We start from the raw sequence: 27,629 nt of genomic DNA on the forward strand, positions 1-27,629 counted from the left end.
ACACATTCATTCTGAAGCCATTCTGAAAAATGAAAACGGCTTTATATCGATAATGATATAAAAGCTCAAGACACTTCAGACTGGGACTCACAAGTTTATACACTTTTACTGTCACTTCCACAAACCTGTACTTGAATTGGTTAAACAATGGTTGAACAATAATGAACAAAAGCTCAATTTTTCACGTTAAATTAATGCAGTCATCAGCAGTGCAAGAGCAGCAAGCACATGTCACATACAGTCAGTGCATCACTTAAGTTAACTCTTTGAATGCAGGAAACATCCCTGGAGTGAAAGCTTTCCACAGACGTTTCACCTCAAAGGAAACAGGACGTATAGATGTGGTTTGCAGCTTAGTGCTGAGTATTCATTGGTTACACAAGCCGATGCTTCTGAAACTGTTAAACTTAGTACCACAAGGAAAGGGAACATGGTGGCCCACTTTCGTTTTATGCCAACAAGCTCTCTCCTCAGTCCTTTCTCCACTGCTTCATCATGTATTTTATAGTTTGATTGATGAGTGGCAGGACAGACAGCTCAGCTCCAGGCGCAGCTCCTCAGTGCATCAAATGAATTCTTGACATGATGTAGTTGCTCCTTCAGCTCCACGGGGACACCGTTCTGGTCCAGCTTCTCTTTGATCTGAAAACAAAAAACAACCCTTTATTGTCAGGCATTTCAAACTCTCACTTTTCTTTAAGTCAAAAATCATTTATAGAAGCAAATTCTGCAGCAAAGTGTAATTTCTACTGATGTCATGAAAATGCACAACACTGAACAGACTCAACAGAAGGAAAGATTATTCCAGCTTCGTGAGATAATACCATTAAAGTGCATTTATTGCGTGGACAGTGCAGATTAGTTTTCTGGAGAAAGCAACACCTGTTTATAAGATCTTAGCTCTACTGAAAACAAGTGAAATTCTGTCACTCGTGAAAACCTTTTACAGTGGGCTCTGAGTGGGCTTTTGTGCCTGCATCAGAGCAGGAAACTGAGCAAAGGGAAATCAGAAGTGCTAAAATGTTATTTCCTCTACATCAGATGTCTCATGTGACTCAGTTTCACAAGTGCTGCTGCTGTTAACATTTTAAACCAGCACTATCGAGGTTGAGCCTGTCTGTCTGTGCCGGAGCACGATACAGAGCGATCACACTAATCAAACGAACAAGACTTTAGGGGTGAAACTTGCTCGGGCGCAGTACAATTGCCTAGTGTGAGTACGCCCTTAGTGACAAGTGTGTTTTCTGGCAAACAGACATGTGGCAATCACACTGTTCATCTCTAACAGTTGGCAGTCACCTACAATGAGAGGTGTCAAACCAACAATAGCAGAATGCAGAACTTAAAAGGGCACTTCACTGGTTTTACCCATGAAGATAGGTTTATGCAACATGAGAAGAAGGTTTGAAAAAATAACCCTGTCCAATTTGCCTCATGATATCAAATGTATAACAGAGCCTGTGAACTTAAAAAGATTTGGGAGTTTACCAGGCCTTATGTGACTAAAAACAATATTGCGATGAATAATGGGAAACGTAGGATTCAGCTTTTTTGGAGTTCCATCAACACTAGGGAGTAAAAGTGAGGACATCTTAACCTCTATGTTACCACCCAGCTCACTAGGAGAAAGGGAAGCTATGTAAAACAACATGTAGCAGGTTAAATAAAAGTATTTAGTAACAGGAAGTCAGATGTTTTAAAAAATACCATGTAACCAAAAGAGAAACTACCAAAACAAATGGGCCGGTGGATGCTATTCAAAGCAAAAAACAAATCTAACTAACAGCGGACCCTGAAACTGGAACTGAAATTAATCTAGCGGTCGCACAGAAATGGAACTAACACCTCACTGCCTACACCTAGCCTTGCAGTGGCTTGAAAAAACATGAACACAATATAAAGACAGCACCCCTGCTCCTTGTGGCTCTAACAATAAAGATGCTACATGTGTGACCAGTTAAAGAACAAAACTACTTAGATTTGGACTATTCCTATTTAATCTCTCTCTTGCAAGTCCCAAAACTTTACACAATCTGCAACTAATGTGTCTGAAACAAAACCAAATGTGGCGTCTACAGTTCATGTTGGTATTGTGTATTCATTTCATTCTACATAAAAAACTATTCAAAATCTTTGAACACAGCAGAAATACTGAAACACATGTGAGCCAGTCTGGAATAGATGGAGCACAGGTGAGAAGAACTGACCTCTGTGAAGTATCTCTGTATAAATTTGAAGAGCTCTCGGAGGGCTGCAGCTTCGTTGAATTCATTTTCATGTTTCTGAAAGTAAAACACACAGTCATCCATTCACTGCTGATATTCCCAGCACTTCTTTTGCTTTGAAATCTGTAGTTGAAACAGACGTTACCTTTGACTCCTCCTGCAGGAAGGCCTTAAATTCTGTGTCTGTGATTGTTGACTGTTCTCTGATCTGCTTGTAGTAAGCCTTCACGTCCTGCTTGTACTTGGGAATGTCTTTGGCATACAGGAGCTTGTTGGTTGGTGCGTGCTAGAACACAGTAATATTCAAGATGATATGTTCACATGCTCCTATCTTCAACATGATTAGTTAAACATCATGACATCTGAGACAGAGATTAGGACTTGTCCTAGACTAAAAACAAGATTCTGTGAAAATATCCATTGAGAAACAAGTCTAGTCTTGGATGAGACTTAATCTCTGTCCAGGAAATCATATAATGACTGTAGGTTGCCTAAATGAACATATATGACTACAGAAAGAGGACAGGCGCACCATGTACAATGTCTCTAAAGTTTATAGAAGCATTATAGTGGTTGGATGAAGGATGCGATTTGTGAAAACACATAACCTCTTACGTGGTACCCACCCCAATTTTTGGGCACAAGCCCAAAAATAATGTATCCAAATTAGGAGTTTACTGTTCTTCACCTCTTCTAGTCTTATTTAAAAAGGAAAATCTTAAAATGTTCTAACTGAACAGTCACAATGAGTAGAATTGATCCTGAAAATTAGTGTCCCACAGGTTGGACAGTGTTCAGCAGGTTAACATGCCAGAATTAAATCACCCAACACTCCTTTCAGTACCATGGATAGCACCACTTGGTCAGACGTGCCCCCGCATTTGGGGTAGATGCTTATTCTTTCATATTCAGGTAATTATTCACCACAGAATCATCTCATCTTAGTAAAACTGGACTTTTTATATTGATGAAGTATAATATACTTGTTTTGTACTTTACCTTCCCCAGCTGGACCTCACTGAGGGAGAAGGAGTCCATGAAGGCCTGAGCAATGACGGACAGGCAGCCGTCCAGATGTGGAGCCTTCTCTATGTCGAAAACAAACTGAGGGTTCTTCAGAATGTTGATCCAGAAGCGCAGAGGCAAACTGCAGAGGAGAGTGAAGACATGCCAGAAAGAAAAACAGGTGCAGTTTAAAGATTTGGACGCTCCACTAGCATCTCTACACACACTCTTATGACTTCTGACTTGTGTATAAAAGCTTTTTTGACATCCCAGCCTGTACCTGTTGGTCTTCCAGATGTGCATGACATCTGGATCTGTGATCTTCATGACGTCTGCCTGACTGTCAAGGAAGTCGAAGAAGTATTTGACAGCATGTGGAGCTTTGCAGGAAGGCAACTCCCAGATAGACTTGAACAAAGTCTCCACATAAGAATGCACTGCCACCTTAGAGAGAAAGAGAACAAGGTAACCTCTTTTTTTCTGCTGTCGTTTATATTTCTGAACAGCAAAGAAAACAAGCTTTCATGATATGGATAAACAGGCTGAATAAGAAATATTAAAGCAGGTAGAGAATGTTCAAATTTGGTTATGATTCCTGTGGTTTTGTTAGAGCTGGTTTAAGTTGGAAGATATAAAATGGTTCCTCTTGCCTTTGTCGAGAGCAGCTTAGTGAGATGAATTTCCTTCAGTTTAAACTTCTTCTTCTCCGGGTTGTTTCGCTGATCTTCGTCTACATCAGGATCAATCTGCAGAAAGGAAGACGCCACCCATCATATTAGTTCATCTTCACTAGTCGGTGATTCAACAATGAAGTGCAGGGGTCAAATAGATGTGATAATTCATATTAAAAACTGTCTCTCACCAAGTGGAAGTATTTTACAGAGAAGTCCTGATCATCTAGCAGGTAATAAAAGAACAGAAATAAATGGTTATAAGAAGGACAAACAATTAACTTCTGCATTTTATGGTTGCAGGTTTATTAAAGCTGCAGTATACAACATTTTAAAACAGAAATTTAAAGCACTAAAACAGTTTATTTAACATCAGACTAATTTTCATTCCTAAAAGCTCTCATTTATATCAAATAAACTTTTCAAAGATGGTGGGGACATTTTGAGCATTAGTGATGTGCGTGTTGTATGGGTGTGGCTGGCAGTCAGATGATTGTGACAACTTTCCGTTGGTGAAATTGAAGAAGTAGTTTGACATCTTACAAACATGATAGCTAAGCTTTAGCGGTGTCACTAACAATATTTTACCCATTTCCCCGTTTCCATTTCCTGGCTCTAGCTCTGTACTTACACACAGCACACTTGCACATATAGTACCAGTCAAAAGTTAATTAACTGTCTGCATGAAGAAAACAAGATAAGTAAGTTTAAAAGTTAAGTAAACAGTGTCTTTCCTTTCAGATCTTACCTTTCACACTCAACTGAGGGCTCAGAGGGGGATGAGTTTTTGTAGAAAGCACTTTGATCGTAGCTCCATCAGGCACCTACAGGCGTAAAAAACAGACCAAGAACAGTGAGAGTAATTACAACAACACTGTCGACACATGCTTTAATTACAGGCTCTGCCATAACCTGCTCTGTCAGTACTGTTGCGTATGTAAAATAGTGGATAGTCACACAACCCCTATTAAATAACTCATCTCACTATCAGAATTTGATCAATTCGGTCTGATAACATTTGGAAAGTCTAGAGGAGCTGCATGATTAAATGATTTGATCCCCATTCAAGTTAGCAGGGCGTTTACAAGAAGTTAGCCGGTTCAGCTAGTGCATGCTCTGCCCACAAAGTGGGAATGTCAATCCTGACATCAGATTATAAACTCTGTATACTGTGAAATACAGAGATTTATCTGGCAGTCATTAGATTAATCAGCATTCTGTGAACTCATTTGTGTATAAGTAAAAAAAAAAGTGTAAATGTTCTGCAGTGCAGGTTCAAAGAAATGACATGTGGCACTCGTGATAGGAGTCTACATGTCAGACACTTCAAGTGATGAGTCTAAAATAGCTATATATAATGTATTGTAATATATTCACATGAGATACGGTTTTCATTTTACCCATCACTATGGTTTCCTTGCACACAAACAGTAAAAACAAAACACAATCGCCCACAAAAAAATCCCCTACATAAGATATACAGGCCCTGCTGTTGTTTTTGCAGGAAAATGTTCAAGAGACGTTGACTTTTCAGGAAATCTTTCTAAGCTGTGTATTACTTTCATGATTATGAAAAGTTTTACATCCAAATATTATAGAGTTTCATCAACTTCCGCTGCAGTGACAACACTTTGTAACCCAACCACACAGCAACAGTTTCACATATGTTGGTTCTTGCTTGACTAATGATGTGAGGTGAAGTCCAGGCCACCAGGCTATATACCACTCATCTGTTTGAGTCCGTGGTATCTATCCCTTCCCCCGAGGGTATTCTGATAGATAACAGACACATGACACAAAAAGACTCAATGATCCCATTATGAAGCCATTAAAACCACTCTTGTTCCAGTACGTCCATATGCTTGTTGTCTGCTAGCTTAAAAGCTACACAAGGTACATATATCTTTTCTTTTATTTAGAAGTCCACTTTTCTTATCAGCCTTATTGACAAAGTGAAACTCTAGTAGATAAGAGCTTTTCACTCCCCCGACTACACTGACTCAGCTAGTCCAAATTTAATTCTGTTATTGCATACAGGAAATGATGAGTCTATTTAACGGCACAACCAAAGTAAGTAAAGTCCTGTCAGACGTTGTCCCCTAACAGCAGTGGACATGTACTTGGTACAGAGGAAGCTGTTCATTCTTTATTTATAAAACCTCACAAACCACCAGGGTTTATGTGTTTCAGTATGTGTTAGGTCATTTAAGTCCTTGTGGTAATAGTTACATCTTGCTGCTATGTTGGTCTTCTACAATAAATCAAAATGTGCAGCAGATTTAGCTTTTTGTCTGTCTTTTCTTATCAGTCTGCAGTTGAAAATATTACTCGACATATTTTGCTTTCAAGCCAGTTTTTTCTTTCACTTTTAGATCTTCCTTTTACACATGCTCTTCCTGTAAGTGGAGAAAAACAACATTAATACTCAGAGTGAGGAAGAGTGGGGGGGGGGGGGTTAACTGAGGTTTGCCAACTGATAAAACCTTAGCACTGCATCCCTGCCCTTGTTTTGAATGAGTGTGGTTGGTTTTTCATGGGTGTGTTTCTATAGCATCCTCTATCCGTTCACTCTCACCTTGTAGTGCTTGAGTGTGTTCAGCATCGTCACCTCCCCGATAATCTCTGAGCTCCCATCCACTTCCTCCATTGGAACAAACGATCCGTCCTTCTGAAACTCTGGTTGGAATATGAGGAGAGATTATGGTTAAACAAAGTGAAGAGTATTTCTTTGAAGGTATAGATGAGTTTATGGCAACTTTAACCTAAACTTTCAGTTTATTAGTTCAGTTAATGCATAGTCATTAAGAACACCCCTTAAATCACCTGTTGGGTTCTAAGGATAAGCATTAAGATTATTTTCAGCTACAAAATGATAGGAAATAAAAGTATGTGTGTTCATGGTAATAAAGGAACACGTCACCCAGTGCAGCCACAGTTTGGCTCATCTACATGTTTTTAACAGTTTCTGGACAACAATAGACAATAACTGCATCATGCTTTAGCTACACATGCAGTATTTGTTAGTATGATCAGTTCACTGCTGGTTTCATGCGATTTGGTGACAATAGGAGTATAGAAGTATACTATATCAGTAAGTATAGAATATCAGGGTTAGGGTATCCTCTGAAATGTTCACAGCAACTGAGCCATGATCACAGTTTAGATGAGAACTGTTTTATAGGTTTATAAAAAGAATTAGGCTCAAATAAAGCAGTATGATCTTAGTATTGAAAGACATGGGTGTGATTCTCACCAATATAAATGTCTTTGAGGTTGGTGTTGTAAGGGAAACCAAACTTGGCCTTGAAGCTGGACAGGATTTTTTCTTTGACCTGTTCCACTGTGTCACAATTGAGGGCGTTGACCTCCAGAGACTCGCTGACCTCACCGTCACTGCCCACTGCAAACAGCGCCTTCAGCTTCTGTAGACAATATACAGAAACATGGACACAGCTGTAACATAGTGTTGCTACAGTATCAACCATAATCTTACGTTATGGTTATGACATTAGTCAACCTGCAGGTGCTATGCTTGAGTGCATGTGTGAATAGTAAATGCATCCTGTACTTGCACATGCACACATCTTGCATGCATACCTATCAAAAACCACTATGACAACCACTAATGCTAACCTCAATCTTCACATTGTGCAAACATTATCTGAATCAAAGCCACATCAGCTGTTTCATATGACAACAGATTGAGAATAATTTAGTGGTGTGTCATGTGCCACCCCTCATTCATGTGAAAGCATATTGTAACTGCAGTGATGTTTGAGGAGAGGTGTAGTTAATGAAAAGGGTTTCACTGCAGTCCGAAATAAACAGAAGCAGCTAAATGCTAAGATGAACAAGCACATTGAAGACCTGGAGCTTAATATCAGGAATGACATCAGACAAGGTCAGTCACACATTTACATTATATATCTCTAGTATGAGAGTATGGCAAATGTTAACATTAAAGTGATACTCTAGCACTCCTCTGCAGACTTAAAATGCAACAGGAAAAGGATTATTTTTTGGGGAATTATCATAAATTCAATAGAAGCTTCTCAATCCACTCCTACAGCATTATCTACTTCTCTGCTGCACATCTGTGTCCTCAATACACATACATGTACAGATACCCTCAATATGTTCCAAAGACAACATTTACCAACTGAGAACTTATTTTGTTAATTGAAAAAAAAGTTCTATAGAAAAACATATCACTATAATCTTATCTAATTTTGTAATCCAGTCATGCAAGGAAGGTATTGAGTGTCATTTTGGTCAGTTCCACAACTCAGGTATTGTGTCAGCAACTGCATCAAACAATATCCAGCCCTGATGAAAGCCATGTTAATCCCAATCAAAAGTAGTCAGGGTTTTAGGTTCTATTCCACCACTTGAGTCCAGAATGAAATATCTCGAAAGAGATTGTTTGGATAGCCATGAAAGTGTGTACAGACATTCATGGTCCCCAGAGAATGAAGCCTACCATGCTACACACACACACACACACACACACACACACACACACACACACACACACACACACACACACACACACACACACACACACACACACACACACACACACACACACACACACACTTAAGTTTTAACTTACTGAAACTAAATGTTGGTATTTTTTCAGACTGTTCAGTTAGCTAACTGTTAAGGAGGGATTTGGGTAAATTTCCAATTTCATAGACTGATACTTTATAGTCAGTTGTATTTACATTCAGTATAATTTGTTATGATTATAAATGTGAAAGTATGAAACTGCTCACTAAATAATTATCACTCGACCACCTCTCATCTGACATCTAGGTGCATGAGAGTGAGTCAGAGACAGATGCAGGGACAGAGCAGAGATAATTTGCTGTGGTGAGTGATGAAAGAGATTTGATAGTTTAGAATAATTTGTCAATAAGAAACATTTCAGTCAAGGTGCTCTGTATGACCAATAAAGTCAGGAGAGTGAACCATCTTATGCTATGCTCACTGTCAAACTGTAAATCAATAATGGACCCTCAAATTCATTGTCATTTATTTGTAAAGACATAGACCACACAAAAAATAAGAATTTGTGAATAACTATCTCACCTGTATATTACTCTAATTATTAAATGAATCCACATGTCATGTGTCCCACCCACATTTCAAATGTTTCCTACACCCATGCTGTACATAGTCCTGTTTCTTTACTTAAACCATCAAATGGCCAAAAATAGATTGGGGACTCGCCCAACTTCCCTCAAATCTCACTCCAAGGTTTTCTGAAACAGGTTTTCTGTTGAAAGCTCTGTATTTTGTACATGTTTCCATCTTATTTCCTTTCTGCAGTTTTGTGGCTAATGCGTGATCCCTCTGATAGCTGGAATTAAGCAGAAAATGTAGATGTTGGTTTGTGAGATTAGATAAAACCTTCATAGGCTCAGTAGCAGCAGAGGGGAGATGTAAATGTAAAAGAAGAGGGAACACAGTGTACTGAAGATTAAACAGTTAATTGTTACATTTGAACAGTGATAATACAACACATTAATAACACTTTGTATTAGTGTTAGAAGTATGTAGATGTTTTAGGTTTGTGCAGAATACTCAAATTATCAAATGTAGATAGTTTACTGTCAAACCTTCAATATTCAGCTTTTCTAAAAAAAAGTTACAAAACTGCAACTCTAGTCAGTGCGGTTTTTTGCACAATTTGTGTTGCTTAGCATGTGAATTTTTGTTTCTTCTTCCCCATAACTCACGTTATTTCTAAGCTAAAATGAAAAAAATAGTATTGATAAACAAGTAAAGCTGCATCTACTGTCATGGACAACCCAAAGTTCTGAGTAGTTGGGGGTGTTCAAAGAAAACCTGTTCATGCAGTACATAGGTTCATTCATGCGTTTCATCTCGGAAATACTGAAACGCTCCATTTCCTAGAATTCAAAGTTTTTGTGAAGTTAAGTTTCTAACTGTGAGCAGCTGCTTACCCAAACAGAGGCAGCCACTGCCCATATGTGATGTGTTTTATTGTCTCTATTAGAATGCTGCCTCTAATTTATGTAAATGGAGGACAGTATGCAGTGTCTTTGCACTTGTTAAACGGTCTACTGGCTCATACATCTGGAGGACATTTGATTAGTTGAATTTGACCACACACCTCTGAGGGAAAGAGCAGCAGTAGTTGAACAAACATTCAGTCAACACAAATAAGTGTCTACAGCCATGCTAGCAGCTCTGTTAGTCTTAGTAGTGCTGGGGGCTGAATGCTAACACATCTTAACTGAGTGTGTCAGCGTGCTAAGATTCCGTACTAAACACACAGTATACATGAGGATGATTGGGATGTCATTAGTTCTGCAGGCATTCAAATTAGTATTAGTACATTTTGACCTGATGATGGCAATAGAGGAAACTTTAAGGGAAGACCAAACACGTTACAAATGAGTTCATCCTGAGGGGAACGTGAATGTCTGCACCAAATTTCATGGCAATCCATCCAAGAGTTGTTGAGGTGTTTCACTAAAAATCAAACAAATGTCAATCTCATGGTGGCGCTAGAGTGACGGGATCACCCAAATTGGTAGGATTCATCCACTGGAAACCATGAGACCGTTTTACAGGTGAAGAGTTGGATCTACAACATTTCATGGTCAACCATCTAAAAGACATCCTGCCAGCATGGGAAAAACACATGTCTCAACGTTTGCATGTGCATATAGGATATGTTATTCAACAGGTCTTGCACAATGTTTAGTTTCCTGTCAGTATACTGAACAGGCCTCATAGCTGTCACCGTCACTTTCAGTCTTCCTGTTTGAGAGCTAACAAAAAAGTCAAGATCAAAATCAGTTTCACTCTCCCCAGGAACCGTGAAACTATAGCTTAAACAGAAGAAGCCATGATAGGCCTTTCAAAATGGTCTTGAAATACATGGTGGAGGATGTGGTTCAGTGCCAACTGAGCACTAACAAACTGCCGCTGTACCCTCAATGTGACAACCAGCCTACACACACACACACAAACTGTTTGTATTAGTTAATGGTGGTATTATATGTATACATATTTGGCAATATAAATTAAGCACAGTTTAGTACCGAACCGAAGACGGACGACAGAAGAAAAAATGGGGAAGTATTAAGGATTCTTCTACATGTGCAATCATGTCTCAAAATGTATGACTGCATGGGACATACAGTATGTAAATGCAGCATACAGCAGGGGTCAGCAATCAGATTCAACCATGGGCCAGTTTTTCTTAGCCCTGCTTAATTCACATGAGCCTTGTGTTACATTATCTACTGTAGATTTATGAGGAGTTATGCAATTTATGTGATGCAATCTGTGAAAAGGAAAGAAACTGCTTTTTTTTGGGCAGGCAAATATCTTCATTGGAAGTAAAACCACCACTCATGAAAGGATTTCTTATTTGGATTCTGGTAATCCGCTCAAGTGTGTAAATGCTCTAAGATGCAAGAAGGCATGTGTGTGCGTGTGTGCGTGTGTGTGTATGTGTACCAGGGAGCTGAAGTCCTGAGCCTGCCACAGCAGCCAGTCCTCGCTGAGTGTGTACAGAGCCTTCCCCGTCACGCAGTCCACCGGTCCTTTGCCGATCTGCTGTGTGAGAGCGCTCACCATCAGGAACAGGTGCTGGCCAACACTCTCCTGTGTGCAACAAACAGAAACAGGAACTGGGTCACACAAGGCACTGACACTGTGGTCAGCTGCTGGAGAAACTGTCTGTGGTGGCAAAGTGTTACATTTGTATTTAGTCCTGTGTAATAATAACCGTCACAGCAAATTCATGAGCAAGAATGAATATACATATATTGCAGAATAGTATAAAACACAAGTACACCCATAGTCAATATCAATAAAATAAGTAAGTAATAACAAATCCTTTGCATTTACACAAAACCCAACAAGACTGCATAAAAAACAGGATGCACTAATTTAACTATAATGAAAGGTCCATATTTAAGAATGAACTGTAACAAAAGTCAGCACACTGTTCTTTAGTGAGACTCTGTTGTTTTATGTTTCAATATTTTGTACGCCTGCTGTTGTTTTTGATGACAGATCCTTCTGGGCATGAATGACACCAGTCTTGATCAAATCTGTGGAGAGATGTTCTGTCGTTCTTCACGATCTTTTCAGCTGCTCTTTGCTAGAGGGGTTTTGTTGCTCTGCTTCCGTTTAAATACTCTTAATGGTTCTAGTTCTGTTAGATTGAATGAAGTCAGAAGAACATACTTGGCCTGGTCATAGTTTTCACTTAATTTTTTCTTTAAAAACTCTTATGTGATATTGTTGTATGATTGTTATGTGAGACTGGGAGTCATCTTTTCATTGGGTCTTTTCATAGCGCCGTGTATAAATGTCTTCTCTCCTACACCTTTTGAACTCCTGCAGCCCCATATTAGCACATTCTCACCTCCATGTTTCAAAGTCAGCACTATGCAGTCACTATGGTAGACAAACGTGCTGGAGCCCTTCTGATCCAAACTCACTTATTTTGGTTTCATGTGACAGATTTTTGAGGTAAATTGAAGATAAGTTATGAAAAAAGGTTATTTTCAATTAAGTCCATATAACCTATTTTGAATTATAAATAAGATCAAATACCCCACTCTCAACCCTAATAATACTACAGTTATTGTGAGAAGATTCAGTGTTGAGAAGTTCAGAAACGATAAGATGGGGTTTTCAAATGGCTTAAGACCACATGCATAAACAATGTGTACACACAAAAACCATGGATATGTCATTGCATGCATACGTGCACAGAAGCTGATATTTATGAACACAAAATGTGCAGAGAGAATGTGAACAAACCTCACACTCTTCACACCAGTACATGTTTTCTAAAGCGATCTGAGGGTGAGGTGATGAGGTGGAGTCAAAAAATAAGCTGAGACGGAATGAATTAGTGGTAACATTTCTGTGATACCATTGTTGATGATGGTTAAGAGGCCATATAATGAATTGGTATGAGCTGCACATAATGACTGTTCTGTCTTTTGGGGAACCTCGCCAGTGCAACACAATCTGTGAGACTGCATGTCTTCTTTCCTGCTTGTTTCACTAAAAAGTGTACAGAATTGTGGAGCGGGCCGCATGTTGATATGAAAACAGCTGGTTGAGGGCATATGGGTAATTGTAGAAGTGGAAACGAGGCTCATGCACATGCACCCAGCTTCACAATGACTGAGATTTATAAAACAGAACCATGTGTATGCACAGCTTTATAAATCTGATGAGAAGATTATGTGTGCATATTTCTGGCTTTGTGTGTACACGCAGTTTTAGTCATAAATCTAAACAGAGCTTTATGCATCTGGACCCTAGAGTTATTTATCATGTAAATTGAGAAAATGGTTTGAGTGAGACTGTCCCAAAATACTTATGTACTGTACAAATTGTGAAAAACCATTTGGTTTCAACATTTGGATTCTGATGACTAATGATGGTGTGATGTTTTTAGCCCCACAGAAGATGTTCCTATTTATTTCCCACCCTGTGTCGACATACACATTTTCCCATTATTTCAACAACACAGCTGACTTAAAAGTAACAAGACTAAGAGTCTAATCATACTAGCGACTGTGATGCCGCACTTACGCACAACAGTTAGCTGTCATAAGCAACTTAAAAAGTTGGGGAAAGTCCAATTTTTATTATTTCTTCACATTATATTGATAATTCTAATTAATTTTTAAAAAATGTTTTAAACTGAACATTTTACATATTGCACCTTTTAAGGAATCGTGTAAAGACTAAAGTATACATAAAATTAGCATACCCGGAGGAAGCCGTAGAGGCAGATGGACATCCAGTTGGTTAGCAGCTTCTCAACCGTGGACTCGGTGCGTCGCAGCATCAGTTTGGGCTGAGCGTTGCTGCTCTGCTGCATCAGAGCCTTCAGGAGAACCTCCATCACCTCTGTCATGTATGACAAGTTGCTGTGGAGCGCGATGGTCAGTAGAGATGCCAGTGTACACCTGGAGCAGAGACATAGAATAATATTTTGCAATACAATAACTGAAAGGTTATAGAAGAGAAATAGTTAAGCACACAAAAGCAGAAGTGAATGGGAGCAGACAGAAATAAAAATAAGAAATAGTAGACCAGAGTAAAAAGCAGTTGAGAATACAGTAGAACACAGTAGGCGAGAAGCCAGTAATGGGCCTCGGTTACACTAGCCCACCCAGCCAAGTTTGATCATTTTCTTTATTGTTGACTTGTTTGTGTTGAATTTGTCTTCAGAATGTAATTGGCTGCTCTTTCTGACACGTTGACCTTCCTCAAATGCCTTCAGTCAGCTAGCCAACAGACCTTTCAGGCGATGTAACAGTAACGCTACCACAGTGGCTGGAGTGTTATCTTAAAACAGAGGAAGAAGAAAGACCACTTCCTCCATCAAGTGAGTCCAACTACAGCTGCTCTCTGGGTTTATGTTTAGTTGCCATTTTGTTCTATTAAATTGTTGATTATGAGTAATATGCAGCTGTCTTGCCTTTGTAAATATATTGTATTTTACTGTAAAAATATAGTACAGGACGTTATTTTAATATTCTCCCATTAATGTTATAATTTATTACATGATCTGTACAGAAATGATTACATTATTGGGAATTGCACTTTATTACATTATAAGGAAGTAATTAAATGATCAGGTTTTACTAAATTTTTTATTGAGTTATGAAGGTGTTTTTTTTACTTTATTGCGAGTTATTACATTACCGGTAAATTATTTCATTTTCAGGTTCTACAAGCCTACGTTGGGCATGTTGGAAGTAAAATGGTTGCTGGTTTTTCACTTTGTCTTTTTTTTCTCTTCTTCTTTTAACTTTTCATCAATCTGTTTTTCTGCGAAGAGGGCTCACTCACTTTTTAATGGGTCCACCCAAAAAACAATTTCTCCTCACGCCACTGGAATACAACTGAAGAGCAGAACAAAAGTTAAAGAGCAGAACAAAACAATGAGGAAAAGGAAGGACAGATACACAATAGAATAGAAACAACTGCATTTTACCACACACTTCTGACATCTGTTGAATCATGTTGTGTGCAAGAGTCAGTCACACAGACAGAATTTGAAACCGTAAAACAACACAAACTAACTTGTCTTTGATGGTGAAAGTCTTCTGCTCCTCCAGAGCGTGCACCATGGATGTTAGGAAGACCTGGTCCTGGATCAGCTTGGACAAGCCCAGGCAGCAGTCATCAAGCGGAACCTTCACAGCATCCTGGACCCAGGTAAGACACATCAACATCTTCACATACAGAGTTACAAAGTGGTATGAACACAAACAACATATGCAGCCAGTGTCAAACATTACCTGACCAATGTCTTTGATGCATGATGTCATCAAAGCTTCACTCTGGAATACAAAAATGGAGCGCTGTTAATCTGAAAATAATGATGATGATGATGATGTCAAGATATGAGTATTTCTTTGTAGGCTCACTTTACCTCAGGAAAAAAGATCCTGGAGGCAAAGTGCTTGTAGTCAAGGAAAGGAATCGCCCCAACGTTTTCCATCAGGTCAGCTTTCTCTGTCTGCAGATCCACAAAACCTGCCAGGGACAGTGAAGTGAGGGTGTTTGTGTGTCACTAAACCTCATCCGGCATGGCTGAAGGAAACATTAACTGCAAAACTGTTTGCAGTTTATAGGTCGCAAATGAAAAGAGGTAGTGAAAAACTGATGCATCTGTAGAGTGAAGGTGTGCAGCTAAAAAGAGAAGTGAACACATATGTACTGGCTTTGCAACATCATATATATATAATATATATATATAACAAGTTTGAGACATTTCATGCCAAAGTAAAAGGAACTGAATGTGTGTTGAGGCTCGGTTAACTGTAGACAGTCGAGGGCCAGTCTGATAAGGTGGAGTAATTCTTATGTTGAACCTGTGCAGCTGATGAGTCAGTTTGGTGTTCAATAGATAATAATTTCAATGTTGGAAATCTTCACCATGTTAGATTAGTGTATTAGTATACTAACATGTGTTAAGGGAAAGGTTAGTATGGTTCATTGTGTGAGGAATACAAATATATGTGTCAAATTTCACAGTAACATTGTCACAATCCCAGCATAGTTTTCCCTCTGCCTCCCAGTGTGTGTGTGTGTGTATGTGTGTGTGTGTGTGTGTGTGTGTGTTTAGCGTGGTATGCTTCATTCTCTGGGGACCATGAATGTCTGTACACACTTTCATGGCTATCCAAACAATCTCTTTCGAGATATTTCAGTCTGGACTCAAGTGGTGGAATCAGAAGAACCTAAAACCCTGACTACTTTTGATTGGGATTAACATGGCTTTCATCAGGGCTGGATATTGTTTGATGCAGTTGCTGACACAATACCTGAGTTGTGGAACTGACCAAAATGACACTCAATACCTTCCTTGCATGACTGGATTACAAAATTAGATAAGATTATAGTGATATGTTTTTCTATAGAACTTTTTTTTCAATTAACAAAATAAGTTCTCAGTTGGCAAATGTTGTCTTTGGAACATATTGAGGGTATCTGTACATGTATGTGTATTGAGGACACAGATGTGCAGCAGAGAAGTAGATAATGCTGTAGGAGTGGATTGAGAAGCTTCTATTGAATTTATGATAATTTCCCAAAAAATAATCCTTTTCTAGTTGCATTTTAAGTCTGCAGAGGAGTGTATCACTTTAATGTTAACATTTTCCATACTCTCATACTACAGATATATAATGTAAATGTGTGACTGACCTTGTCTGATGTCATTCCTGATGTTAAGCTCCAGGTCTTCAATGTGCTTGTTCATTTTAGCATTTAGCTGCTTCTGTTTATTTCGGAAGAAGATCACCACAACTACAAAACAAAACCAAGCAAACAAATCAATACAGTTTCACATGTAAAAAGAGAAAATAGACTATACTCTTAGGCTTTGACCAATAGGTGCTTTTGAAGGCTGGTAGTGGACCAAACTTTGTCAAATCGGTCAACCCCACTAAGTGTACTTACAAGCAATAATGCAGAGTATCAGCAGAAGGACAACCAGTCCTCCAATCAGAAGGTAGATATATGATGAAGGCATCAGTTCTATTGTCTGGTCGCCATAAGTAATCTGTACATAGAAAACAAACAATAACCACAGTGCATTAAAAAAGAAGTACCAGAGCAGTGTGTTGCAAATACTTACCCTGTACTGTATTGTCATGATTACATTTCTCTATAGTATTGTAAAGCTTGGTGTTGTATGAAAAGATTTACCTCCAACTTCTGAAACTTAGGATCAGCTGTGGTTGTAATGTCACAGGTGAAAGAGTCTGTCTCGTTACTTTTAATTGTGTCTCCCATGATGCAGTTGTGACGTTTTCCCCCCTGGATGCCGATCACTGACAACTCTCCTGCGCTCATCTCCAGCTTGTCTGCCTTTTTCTGAAATGACAACAGAGGACTTTTCTAATGCACCTGTGTCCTCTGTGTGTGCATGCCTGCTGAAAAACATGAATTACCTGTATAGTGATGTGGACATTTGGCCCTGTTGTTGTGGATGTGAAGCCTGTAAACTTGGGCTCTGGGTAGTAGGTGAAACTTGTGATGCAGAGTAAGGTTTCATTGGCAACTTTCACAGACACATTTCTGGAAGAAGTCTTACCAGCTGCAGGTGTGTCGTAAGTTAGATTCTGCAGTAAAGAAAAAAAGAAGAAAAAAACGATGTATATGATCCATGTAATATACATACAACTCCATACTGTAGGAAGGGCGTGACTTCTTTTTTTCTTCTGTCTTTTTCCTTATTTTTGGACTGACTGACTGCATTATCTGACTTAATATGGGCTACTGGATGCCTTCATTTCCTTTAGGATCAATAAAGTATCTCCATCTATCTATCTCATTATGTAAACTAATGATGACTAATCATTATATCAAAAATTATACAATGAATTGACATAAAGTTACTTAAGTAAATAAGAACATATGCTAAGAAAAGATAAGACATGAAGGTGATGCCAAGAGAGATGACATGACATTAATATTGTTATATGACATAATGCAGCATTATATACAATAAACATACACATAACAAAATGATGTGATCATTTGACATGACCCAGTTAAAAATGCACTATTTTTTATGTGCATGCTTTTGGACCCACCTGAGAGTTTCTGTTTTGAGGAAGCTTGACTTCTTTCGAGTCGTTGTCATGTGTGACCCCTTCAACAAACTCGAAGTGGGATCCCGTGATGACGATCCTCCTTTTTCCACTACAGGACACAGATCAGCCACCAAATGGAGGGAATGGATTTAAATAAACATATGATACCACAGAAATTATTTTTTAACCTAATAAACTAATATGATGCACCTTGAGAAATCTTATAAGGGTAACCTAATTATTTCTAGCTGAAATAAAACACAACAAGAGTGTAAGTCTAATCTCTGATAGTTAACAAAAATATGTGGGATCACAATCATGATTGGTAATAAACCACTGTTCAAAGTGAACCTTTTGAACTAATTGGTTTAAAGCCCTGGAAGGCTATAAAAATAACCATAATATTTACGTAAGTGGAGTAAAAGTGAATATTAATTTCCCTGTTTATTATATAATAGTGACAAATGAATGTCTTTTGAATGATTCGTGTTTTTACATACATGTACATGAACTGTTATAAAGCTCTGAAGTAGTTTGAGTATAATGTCTGTTTAAAACTGTGTGTTGAGGCAGAAGTGGCACTTTCAGTTGTTGCTTAAGAGGGAAGTAGTGTTGTGGAGAAAGACATTGCTTTTGAGAAGTGGCTATCTTTCCCCATCAGATGACCCTCAACCTGTAACTGTTCCTCAGTTACTAACATTGTTTCCTAGAATCGGTTTCGGCAAGTTCTACTTAAGTCAGTCACAAACCCGCAGTATGCATTTCCAAAAATAGCTTACGGAAGTTTTACTGACCTCTTAAAGCTTTTAGAGTTGGAAGTGCTGTCTGCAGCATTTGTAATTCAAACAGATCTACTAAAAGTGTCAAATTAGTTATCATAACTTGGTATAATTGCAGTAAATGTATAATATGGAGATTATTGTGTTTTCCCATGATTAAGACACATCCTATAAATATTTCCATAATGACACTTTCCCCTTGATATAGGCTGCAGAAGCTGATCTCAGTGACAATGGTCTAGTTTTGTTTGTTCATAGTCATTATTCTCCTGATTAAGTTGTGGCATTTTAAACTTGTTTAAATGACTTGCTGAAAGAGGCTTTTCTTTTTCCAGTACGAGAACTGGAAGAAATGGAACTCGCTCCTTTTTTGATAGTAGTTTCAATATTTGAACTTCCTCTATGTGGCACCTAAGTGCTGAATGCATAAAACCCACAAAACATTTTACATTTAAAATAATGTGGGAAAGACATCACCCAATGAGGTTCCTGCTAATTACACTGAAAATACTAAATTCATAGAAGGTGATTTTCTTCATATCCTCCTTCACTAATATAAATTGTATCTGCAGTGTGTGATGTTCTGTTAATGATGTTCTCGAGCTTTGATTTGGATGAAAACTTCATGTTAATCATAGTTTTGAAATGTGTTCTGCAGCACTGTACTGTAGCTGCTGGAAATAATTTATCTGACCTGTCTTAGCCTCAGAAAAGCTTCTTCCATCATGTTTATGTTGGGAATATAATCATAAAAATACAAACAAATCCACTTATACCTCATCCAGCTGCTGCTTGGTGTAATGGCGGTGCAGGATGGTGGTGACCTGTAGGTGATTTTAGTGTTACCATGGCAACTACCATCTGGTAGGACAACACATACTTTGACCACGCCTTTACTGTCGGCACTGGGAATGTGGAACGTCAGATTCACACCCGTGTTGTTCCATACAGGAGATCTGACCAGAGCCCACAGGATGACACAGAGAGAGAAATCAGCCACCATATACAGTACATATGACACAAATACTACAGAAAATGTCGTTAATATAGCAAACAACAAAACATTAATATACAGTCAGGATAAAAAAGATACTAAAATCGACTGAGAAGCACACTGTTCAGAGACAGAGAGTCTGAACAATGATGCTTGTTGACAGTAAAAAGGTCTGTTTTTAGCTTAAAGGGAAATGCAACACATTTGACTGTGACAATGTGCTAAAGATAAAAACTGTGAACCGACAAAATCAACATATGTTCTATTGACAATTAATGGCTGTCTGACTTAAGATGGTACTAAACTAACACCAATTTGAAGTTATAGTCTTCAGTTCCTAACATGTGTAAATCACAGTGTAAATGAATATGTTTTGTGTTCAGTCTCTGGAGCAGAGCCATGTTTTATATCACAAATCCAGCTTCTGCACTTTCAAACACTGCACATTCATAAATATTGTCAAGACAGTCACTGATAAGTGCTGACTGAACTGTCAGGCAGAATATATTTATTCTTAATAATAGTGGCACTTCCCTTTAATACGACGGCGTAATAGGGCCATATATGTATTAAAAAAATAAAGAAAAATACTGACCTGGAGGATTCAGATTTCTCACAATTTTGCGAGAAAAAAACTCAGAAAAAAGGTGTTTTATTCTGCCAAGCAATCACCTCTGCCACACTGGAGAGAAGTCGCTCCTGCATTATGCTGCCCTGGAAGAACTGATCTAATTGTGCTTTGCAGTTGGGTTTAGTAATAAAGAGATAAAATAGACACCCATACTTAAATAGGTTATAAAATAAAAACACGGAGGCTCCGCTGTTTGAACAGGACGGCCACACATTTATTACTCTTCACTTTGCTGATCATACGTTAATTGCTGGACATCCACATCCTCTCACTTCCATTATACTCCTTTGTGAGTTCTTAATCTCAGAGTTTTTTTCTCAGAATATTAACCCCCCCCCCCCCCCCCCCCCCCCCCCCCCCTCCAGGTCAGTATTTTTTTACCTATATGGCCCTAATACGCTGTCGTACCTTTTATAATTGCCATTTTGGACAGTTTTTAAAAATCAATTAACATAAACTTTAGACAAATTAATAAATTTCTGCTCTAAAAACTGACTCACTCTCGTGGAGTACAGTCCATGTCCGCCTGGATCCTCACTCTGGTCACGTCATTGAGGTTGTGACCTGTCAACAGTGCGTGGTTTTTGCCGTAAAAAGACACAATGCTGGGAGTGATGGAGGAGATCTCTGGCTTCTGACAGTAAAACAAGCACAATGTTTGTAATGTGTTACTTTATCTCCTCGTGTCTTCAACCTCAGAAAAATGTTAATAAAGGTGATATTAAGAGAGTTCAGAGAAGTTCAGACTCACAGAAATGTTCATCTTCATTTGGCAAACACTGTACTGCAGAAGGAAGTAAGAGGAAGGAATTCAGCAGTTTTAACATTCACTGAAGGTACTATTTGAACTTTAGAAATGTAACTATGTGTCTGTCAAAAGTTGAATTAAAGGACTCCGACATCTTGTACCAAGAGATATCAGTTTAATCTCTGTGCGTTATAATATGTACATTCAGAATGTTTCAGCTAATTAGCTTAGCACAAACGCTAGAAACAGTGGAACAGCTTGTCTAGCTTTGTCAAACTCCTATGCTGTCTTTACATGTTGTATGTTTATGATTAATGTGTCCAGAAGTAGCTTGAATAAAAATATTTTGGCTAAATGAGCGGTTAGCTTTGCTAATTACTGATTAGTAACAGCTGGGTGCAGTGAGGTGAAGTTGCCATCCTGTTACCCCTTTGTTCTAGGCTAGGCCATTAGGCTACGTTAGGTTTACAGAATAAATTGCATCTGCTAATCTCTGGTAAATATCTGCATATTAAGGAAGGACCACTATCACTAATAATCTTCAAATTTACAGATGCCTCAAAATGAATGTGGTGATACACTAATGCTCAAATATAGCTCCTAGAAATGTAGTATACATGTACAACGTCTGTAATGTTTGTAAAAAACCTTTGTATAGAGGATAAATACATATATTCTTACATTCTTTAGTTCTGCAGTCGCCCAGGAACAGACATCTTGGCTCCAGTCACATCCAGCATCAAGACATCGCTTACACCTGAATAGAGAAAACAAATGTTATCACCTACAATGAGATTAACATGAATGTAACACTCTAATATCAACCATAATGACATGATACAACACAAGACCACTAGACAGTAATATACTGTTACTGATGATAAAACACAACCTCTGCCAACACTGTTAAATGTTGCTGAAAGCAAGGCTTTATGATGTACAAACATATATTAATACATGTATTTGAATTTGGGATTTTTTTTTATAGCTGTGTCTTCTCTTAGTAATGTTATGAGGTATTATCTGTCCCCATTAAGTGTCTTTGACTATTTGAAAATGATGGTGAACTTACAAGTCAGAGGTAGGTGGTCCTCTGATGTCCGAGCAATTCATTAGCTTCAGTTGTTCCAACCAATCAATCTTCCCCAGTCTAATCCTTATTGTGACATCCAGACCTGTTATTTCAAAATATTACAACAAATGTCATAGATATAAAAACACAAGTCATAACTTTCTGCAATTCATGTGTTTTATGTGCATAAAACAACATTGTGAAACACAAACTTATGAAGTGGCAGAGATTTTTTCTCTTTTCAAGTCATCTCTAAATTTCAGCTTTTTGTGGAGACTTGAATTAATTTATAATAGATTTTATCCATGTTGTGCACTTTTTCTAGCTACAGAATTAAATGGAAATATATATATATATATATATATATATATACACACATACATACACATATATGTGTACATGTGTATGTATATATATACACATATATATATACATACATATATATTTATACATATATACACACATATATGTATATATATAATATATATATATGTTTATATTATATTATATAATATAATATATACATGTTTATATTATATTTAAATGTCACTGACCTTTAATGGGAAGTGCACTATTTGAGAGGATGCAGGTGCATTGTGGGAACTGTGGGGGAGCGCTTTCCCTGCTACATAACTCATTGAAACTTGAAGAGATTTGACAGGTGAAATTAGACAGCGACTTCTGATCCACAGTCAGGTGTGTCTGGATCTTTAGTGTGATCTGAGAAAAGATGTGAGTGTTTAAAAGAGGAAACAATGACAGTAACAACTGATTACAGATAAAAGCTTGAACATGATCTGTACCTGGTCAGTGGCGTCTTTTGTTACAGTGTAGGAAACCATTTTCTGCTGGTAATATTCAGGAATGGATAACCAGTCTGAATCTGGGCATTCCTCTTTAAATGTGCATCTAAGAAGAGAAAATTATATTATTACAGAGTTCATAACTGTTTGAAGATGTAATCTGCAGATTTTATGCCTGACCTGTTAGAGCCACACCAGACACAGTATGGATCCTGTGCAGACCAACAGTCCTGCAGAGTTTCATATGTGCTGCACTTTGACACAGGGACACGCTTCATCTACAACAAAGTACAAACATTCAGCAGCATTGTGACAGTATTTATATAAGGCCTAGAAATACAATCTTTACCACTGCTTTCCACACCATACATGTACAATTACAATTACCTGGTTTTGAAATGCCACATACAGATGTTTATGATCCACTTCATCTAGATGTATTTTGGGAAACACTTTGTGGTCATCATTGGCCCTGTAGAGCACCTTGGGGCAGGTGGTGTGATAGTTCTTGTCCACAGCAAGCTGACAACAAGAATGAAGCTTTGGTTATGTGGTAATGGCTTATTTGTCCTTTAATGGGTCTGTTAAGAAAACATTTTGTGTGGAAGTTTACTGCAGAACTACTCTAGTCAAAATATTCACAATTTTGATAGCAACAAATTGTTCCTGTTTTTTTTCTCTTTCTCGGTGAGTGTGACTTACCTCAGTATTATTTATTCCAGAAAAAAATATTATTTGGCTCTTTCAATTCAGATTTAGTTCATCCATGAACTATTTTCTTATCTAAATAACATTATCACTGCTTCTGGCAACTAAAAGTCCAGCTGCCAAAAACATTTGCATAAGCAAGTGTCCAAGAAAGGGGCCAATATTCCATGCTTCAGTCAATGGCTGTGGTAATTTTAGAATAGGTAGAGTTGCATTTCCTGGTATGTCTGTGGTTGAGGCATTTCTTAAAAGGGCAAGCCACAAGCTAATGACCTCAACAATAGTGTTCTTGACAAAAACCTTTGTCTGATTTAGTCTGCTGTCCACAACACCACTAAGAGCTGACACCAGCAAAGAGAAAACTGAACTTTGTTGAGAAACTGCTGATATTTTTGTTTCTGTCTCTGTGTCTACATCATATCACATCCACTGTGTTGGCTCACTTTACCATATACAAATACACAGAATATAATGCAGTTGTTGTGCATTATGGTGAATATTTAAGCAGAAATGTTACGATGCCTTCACTGTCTTCTGCTTCAGCATCAGGCTCACCAGAGTATCTTCTGGGTTTTTTACAGGTCCTGTCATGCTTCATTTAACCTCCTTAGTGAGTTCTCCTCCTGTGAAGATCACCTGACCACTCACCTGTTTCCACTTCTTTTCCTCATCAGTCTTAGTGTATATAAAGGGCAGCTTTTGTCAGCCTGTAGTACAGTGGCCATTTTTTTACTTGTTATAAACTGTTGATTGACTATTATTTTAAAAGTAGGACTAAACCAATTTTAAACATTAAAGTGTGTTTTCATGTCTTAGGGAGTACTATAGTAGCTACTGTGTCAATTCTGATAAATTCACTCAAGTGGTGTCCTTCTCACCACGTGATATTTAACATTAGATATGATTTCATGAAACAACAGGGCCTTGATGTAACAGGCAGGTGTTGAGAAGTAGTATTAAGATTTGTCGTCTGTGGCAAAAACCTTCCATTTGTTATTTTTTTTTTTAAATTTTATTTTAATTTTTGTCATCATTTTGTGTAATTTTTTAATGTGAGGTGCAACAGATTCCCTGGCATTATGTTGTACAGGACCACAATATGACCCACTGTCTGCTAAAAGATATATGGCATACATGTCATTCAATATTGTTTCTTTTTATTTAACCTGTCTTTCATATCCAAATACTATAGCAACAGGAACACCCGCATACTTTACGCTCATTTGCTTAAGTAACCCTTATTTACATGATTAACTTGATCATGGATTATACTGGAGCATCATTTAAGAAAATAACTTGTCCACAGCCAACAGCATCTCTCTTTCATTTTTAACATCAAAATGCAACATGTTTTTTTGGCCCTTCTTAAACCATTCCCCCCATGAGCTCTCTTCCATTACATGCACCACTTGCCAGTGAATCAATAGAAAAGCCATTCTTCTCTGTTTGGCCTCAGCTGCAGAGCTGGAAGAAATACACTAAGGGGTTTTATTAACACTTGTGAAAATAAACTCTGCATGAAAGAGCCTATTGTGTCTAGCGGAGGGTTACTGTTGAGGGTTCCTCGACTTGTGAGTGAGGGCGAATAAGGCATATCAGGAGAATATCAATCGCTTTATCAAAGAGATGGAAGGAAAGATGATGTTATGTAGATGTGACAGAGGAAATAAAGAAGGAAGGTGACAGAAGTTTGGTCTGTATCAACTGTGAGTAATGCAATAAATTGGACATTATTTTTCAGGACCAATTATGCAGATTATGAAGATTATGAGTTTCAAACTGAAATGTCAACCTGCCATCACCTTCCGCATGTATGGTAGCTTATTTCCTAAATACACTGTTGTTTAAGAAGGAAGTACAATGGCTCATCATTATGACTCCAAGTTAATTTGTAGATAGGCTACTGGTTAATGCATAGAACTAAATAAAGAGCCCTTTATGCAGGTTTCTAGTAATAGATGTGTAACACTTTTATACACACCTTAAAGAGCTGTCCATCTCCTGTCCCAACAAAGAAAACCATCCAGCCGTTGTGTCTCACTGCCAGCACAGAGGTCATGTAGTTCTGCCTGAAGAGTGTCTTCTTTGGCTGCAGGGTCTTTGCCTGTGAAACACAAACACTGGTATCAGTTATAAATCCAACAGGTGTTAGTAGATGTTTAATCTGTTGAGCTTCCAGGTTAAAAACAACAGGTGTTGATACAGGAAAAGCTTAAAATTACTTGACCAATCAGCTGTTGAGATTTGAGTTTGAAAACAACAGACAAAAACAATTAATGCATCAAACTACTCAACCTGTCCATTGTGTTCACTTGGATTGTGTAATACTGTAGGTTAAGTATCAGTTAGCAAGTCTTAGTTCCTCAATTAAGCTGTCAGCAGCTGTAATAGCAGATATGGTTTATTACTAAAATTCATTTACATGTGGTAATGTCTGGATTTTCTGCCACCAGAGAAAATGTGTTTAAAATAGTGAAAACACCAAGAACTGGCTGTACAGTTGCATATTGCACTGGTATGATAACTCAAGAATGATTTCTACAAAAATCTTACTTGAGTATAAATACTTATTATGCAGGAGAATGTCTCCTATGATTGTGACCACACTATCTCTTCTCGCTCATCTATCGTCTTCTAATATTTAACTGATCTTTTAGAGATTCAATGCAAACAGGTGAAACAACTGTTTTGAAATACAGCGACCAACCTTAACGTTTATGCCGTCACATTTAGCAGCACTGCAGAAGTCTGGATCTTCATTTTCTTTTCGGGAGAGATCGGGACTAATGTCAAACATGACCAGCTCGGTGTTGACTTGTCCTCCGTCTACACTGAACACGCCGCTCCAGAGCACCGGTGGCCCGCCAGGTACCACCGAGGAGGCCAGGAGTCTGCTGCCTTTACCACCAAGATCAGAGATATCGAGAGACGCACCACGCAGTGACTTCATCGTCCGGGCCTTGTCCGTTTTACCTTCGAGCCAAATGAGACGAACTTTGTTGCCTTCATTTTCTGAAGGCACGTTGGATAAAAGATAGATGATTGAACTGATTGAACGGTTCTGAAATCCGTCCACAAAACTCACATCACCTTTACTTTTGAACAGAGGGGTAGACTTGTCATTAAAGGAAAATATGCCTCCTAGCTGTGTGTTATTAGTATTGTGAAGATACACTGCCTCTATACCAGAGGAGCATTTGGGCTTTGGGGATCCGTCTTGCTGTATGGCGGTCAGAATATAAGTCTCGTTGGTACTTGATCTCTCCACATCCACCAGGAATGCGACGGACGCGCTGTTGTTGTTCACTGGTCCCACAAGAACGGCTTCACTGTACCGTACTTGAGAGATGTCTGCCAGGTCCAGCAACTCGCAGTAGCCGCATCTGTTGTCAGTCACACCGCAGCTGATCAATGTTTTGTTATCAAACGGCAGTAACACATTGACACTGAAAGTCGCGTTCCACTCATCCTTCTCGGAAACCCGGTAAAACCTGGGGACATTCAGCAGTTTATCTTCCTTCAAGATTCCTCTCTGTGTCAGACTCCGGACTAGAGTCAGGTCGTGGTTCAGCTGGTACAGTCTGTCGTCTGTAGAGACGTAAACGGAGTTGTTGGCCACGGCGAAGTGGCGGACGTCTCCATTAAAAGTAAAACCTCCACCCTCCTCCAGGCACCGACCTGGTTTTCCCAAGAAAATAAAAATCAGACCAGACAGCAGGATCATCTTCTTGCAGCAGTGGCAGCAAAATGCTCATACTTTAACGGCCTGCATGGTGCTCTGCACTCCGCCACAGTGTCACTGGAGTCGTGCGTAAAAGCCCAGTGCCCGTCGGTTAAAAAGAGAAGTGCTGAAAGTGGGAGGGAGCG

General features: G+C 38.5%; 1 protein-coding gene across 2 annotated transcripts; it reads right to left on the reverse strand.

Annotated features, from left to right (window-relative positions):
- Positions 1-91: 91 nt before the first annotated feature.
- plxnc1 (plexin C1) lies at positions 92-27,566 on the reverse strand. Of its 2 annotated transcripts, XM_062443788.1 has the most exons (31): positions 26,470-27,566; positions 25,744-25,866; positions 23,442-23,576; positions 23,235-23,332; positions 23,055-23,160; positions 22,806-22,971; positions 22,252-22,354; positions 21,861-21,936; positions 21,183-21,215; positions 20,932-21,065; positions 19,583-19,762; positions 18,028-18,136; positions 17,383-17,553; positions 17,138-17,305; positions 16,889-16,991; positions 16,634-16,735; positions 15,357-15,460; positions 15,223-15,264; positions 15,005-15,129; positions 13,683-13,881; positions 11,399-11,545; positions 7,155-7,323; positions 6,477-6,577; positions 4,650-4,725; positions 4,093-4,127; positions 3,881-3,976; positions 3,511-3,674; positions 3,225-3,372; positions 2,371-2,511; positions 2,208-2,282; positions 92-642 (listed from the first exon to the last, which is right to left on the reverse strand). In XM_062443788.1, the coding sequence occupies exons 1-31, from the start codon at positions 27,484-27,486 to the stop codon at positions 538-540; spliced, it is 4,551 nt and encodes a 1,516-aa protein (XP_062299772.1). In that variant the 5' UTR covers positions 27,487-27,566; the 3' UTR covers positions 92-537. The 2 variants fall into 2 exon arrangements, with proteins under 2 accessions (XP_062299772.1, XP_062299773.1); XM_062443789.1 differs by lacking the exons at positions 92-642; positions 2,208-2,282; positions 2,371-2,511 and having other exon boundaries at positions 3,239-3,372; positions 3,511-3,667.
- Between the last annotated feature and the right edge of the window lie 63 nt (positions 27,567-27,629).

Source organism: Scomber scombrus, chromosome 22, assembly GCF_963691925.1.
Source record: "Scomber scombrus chromosome 22, fScoSco1.1, whole genome shotgun sequence".
In the NCBI taxonomy this organism is placed as follows: Eukaryota; Metazoa; Chordata; class Actinopteri; order Scombriformes; family Scombridae; genus Scomber; species Scomber scombrus.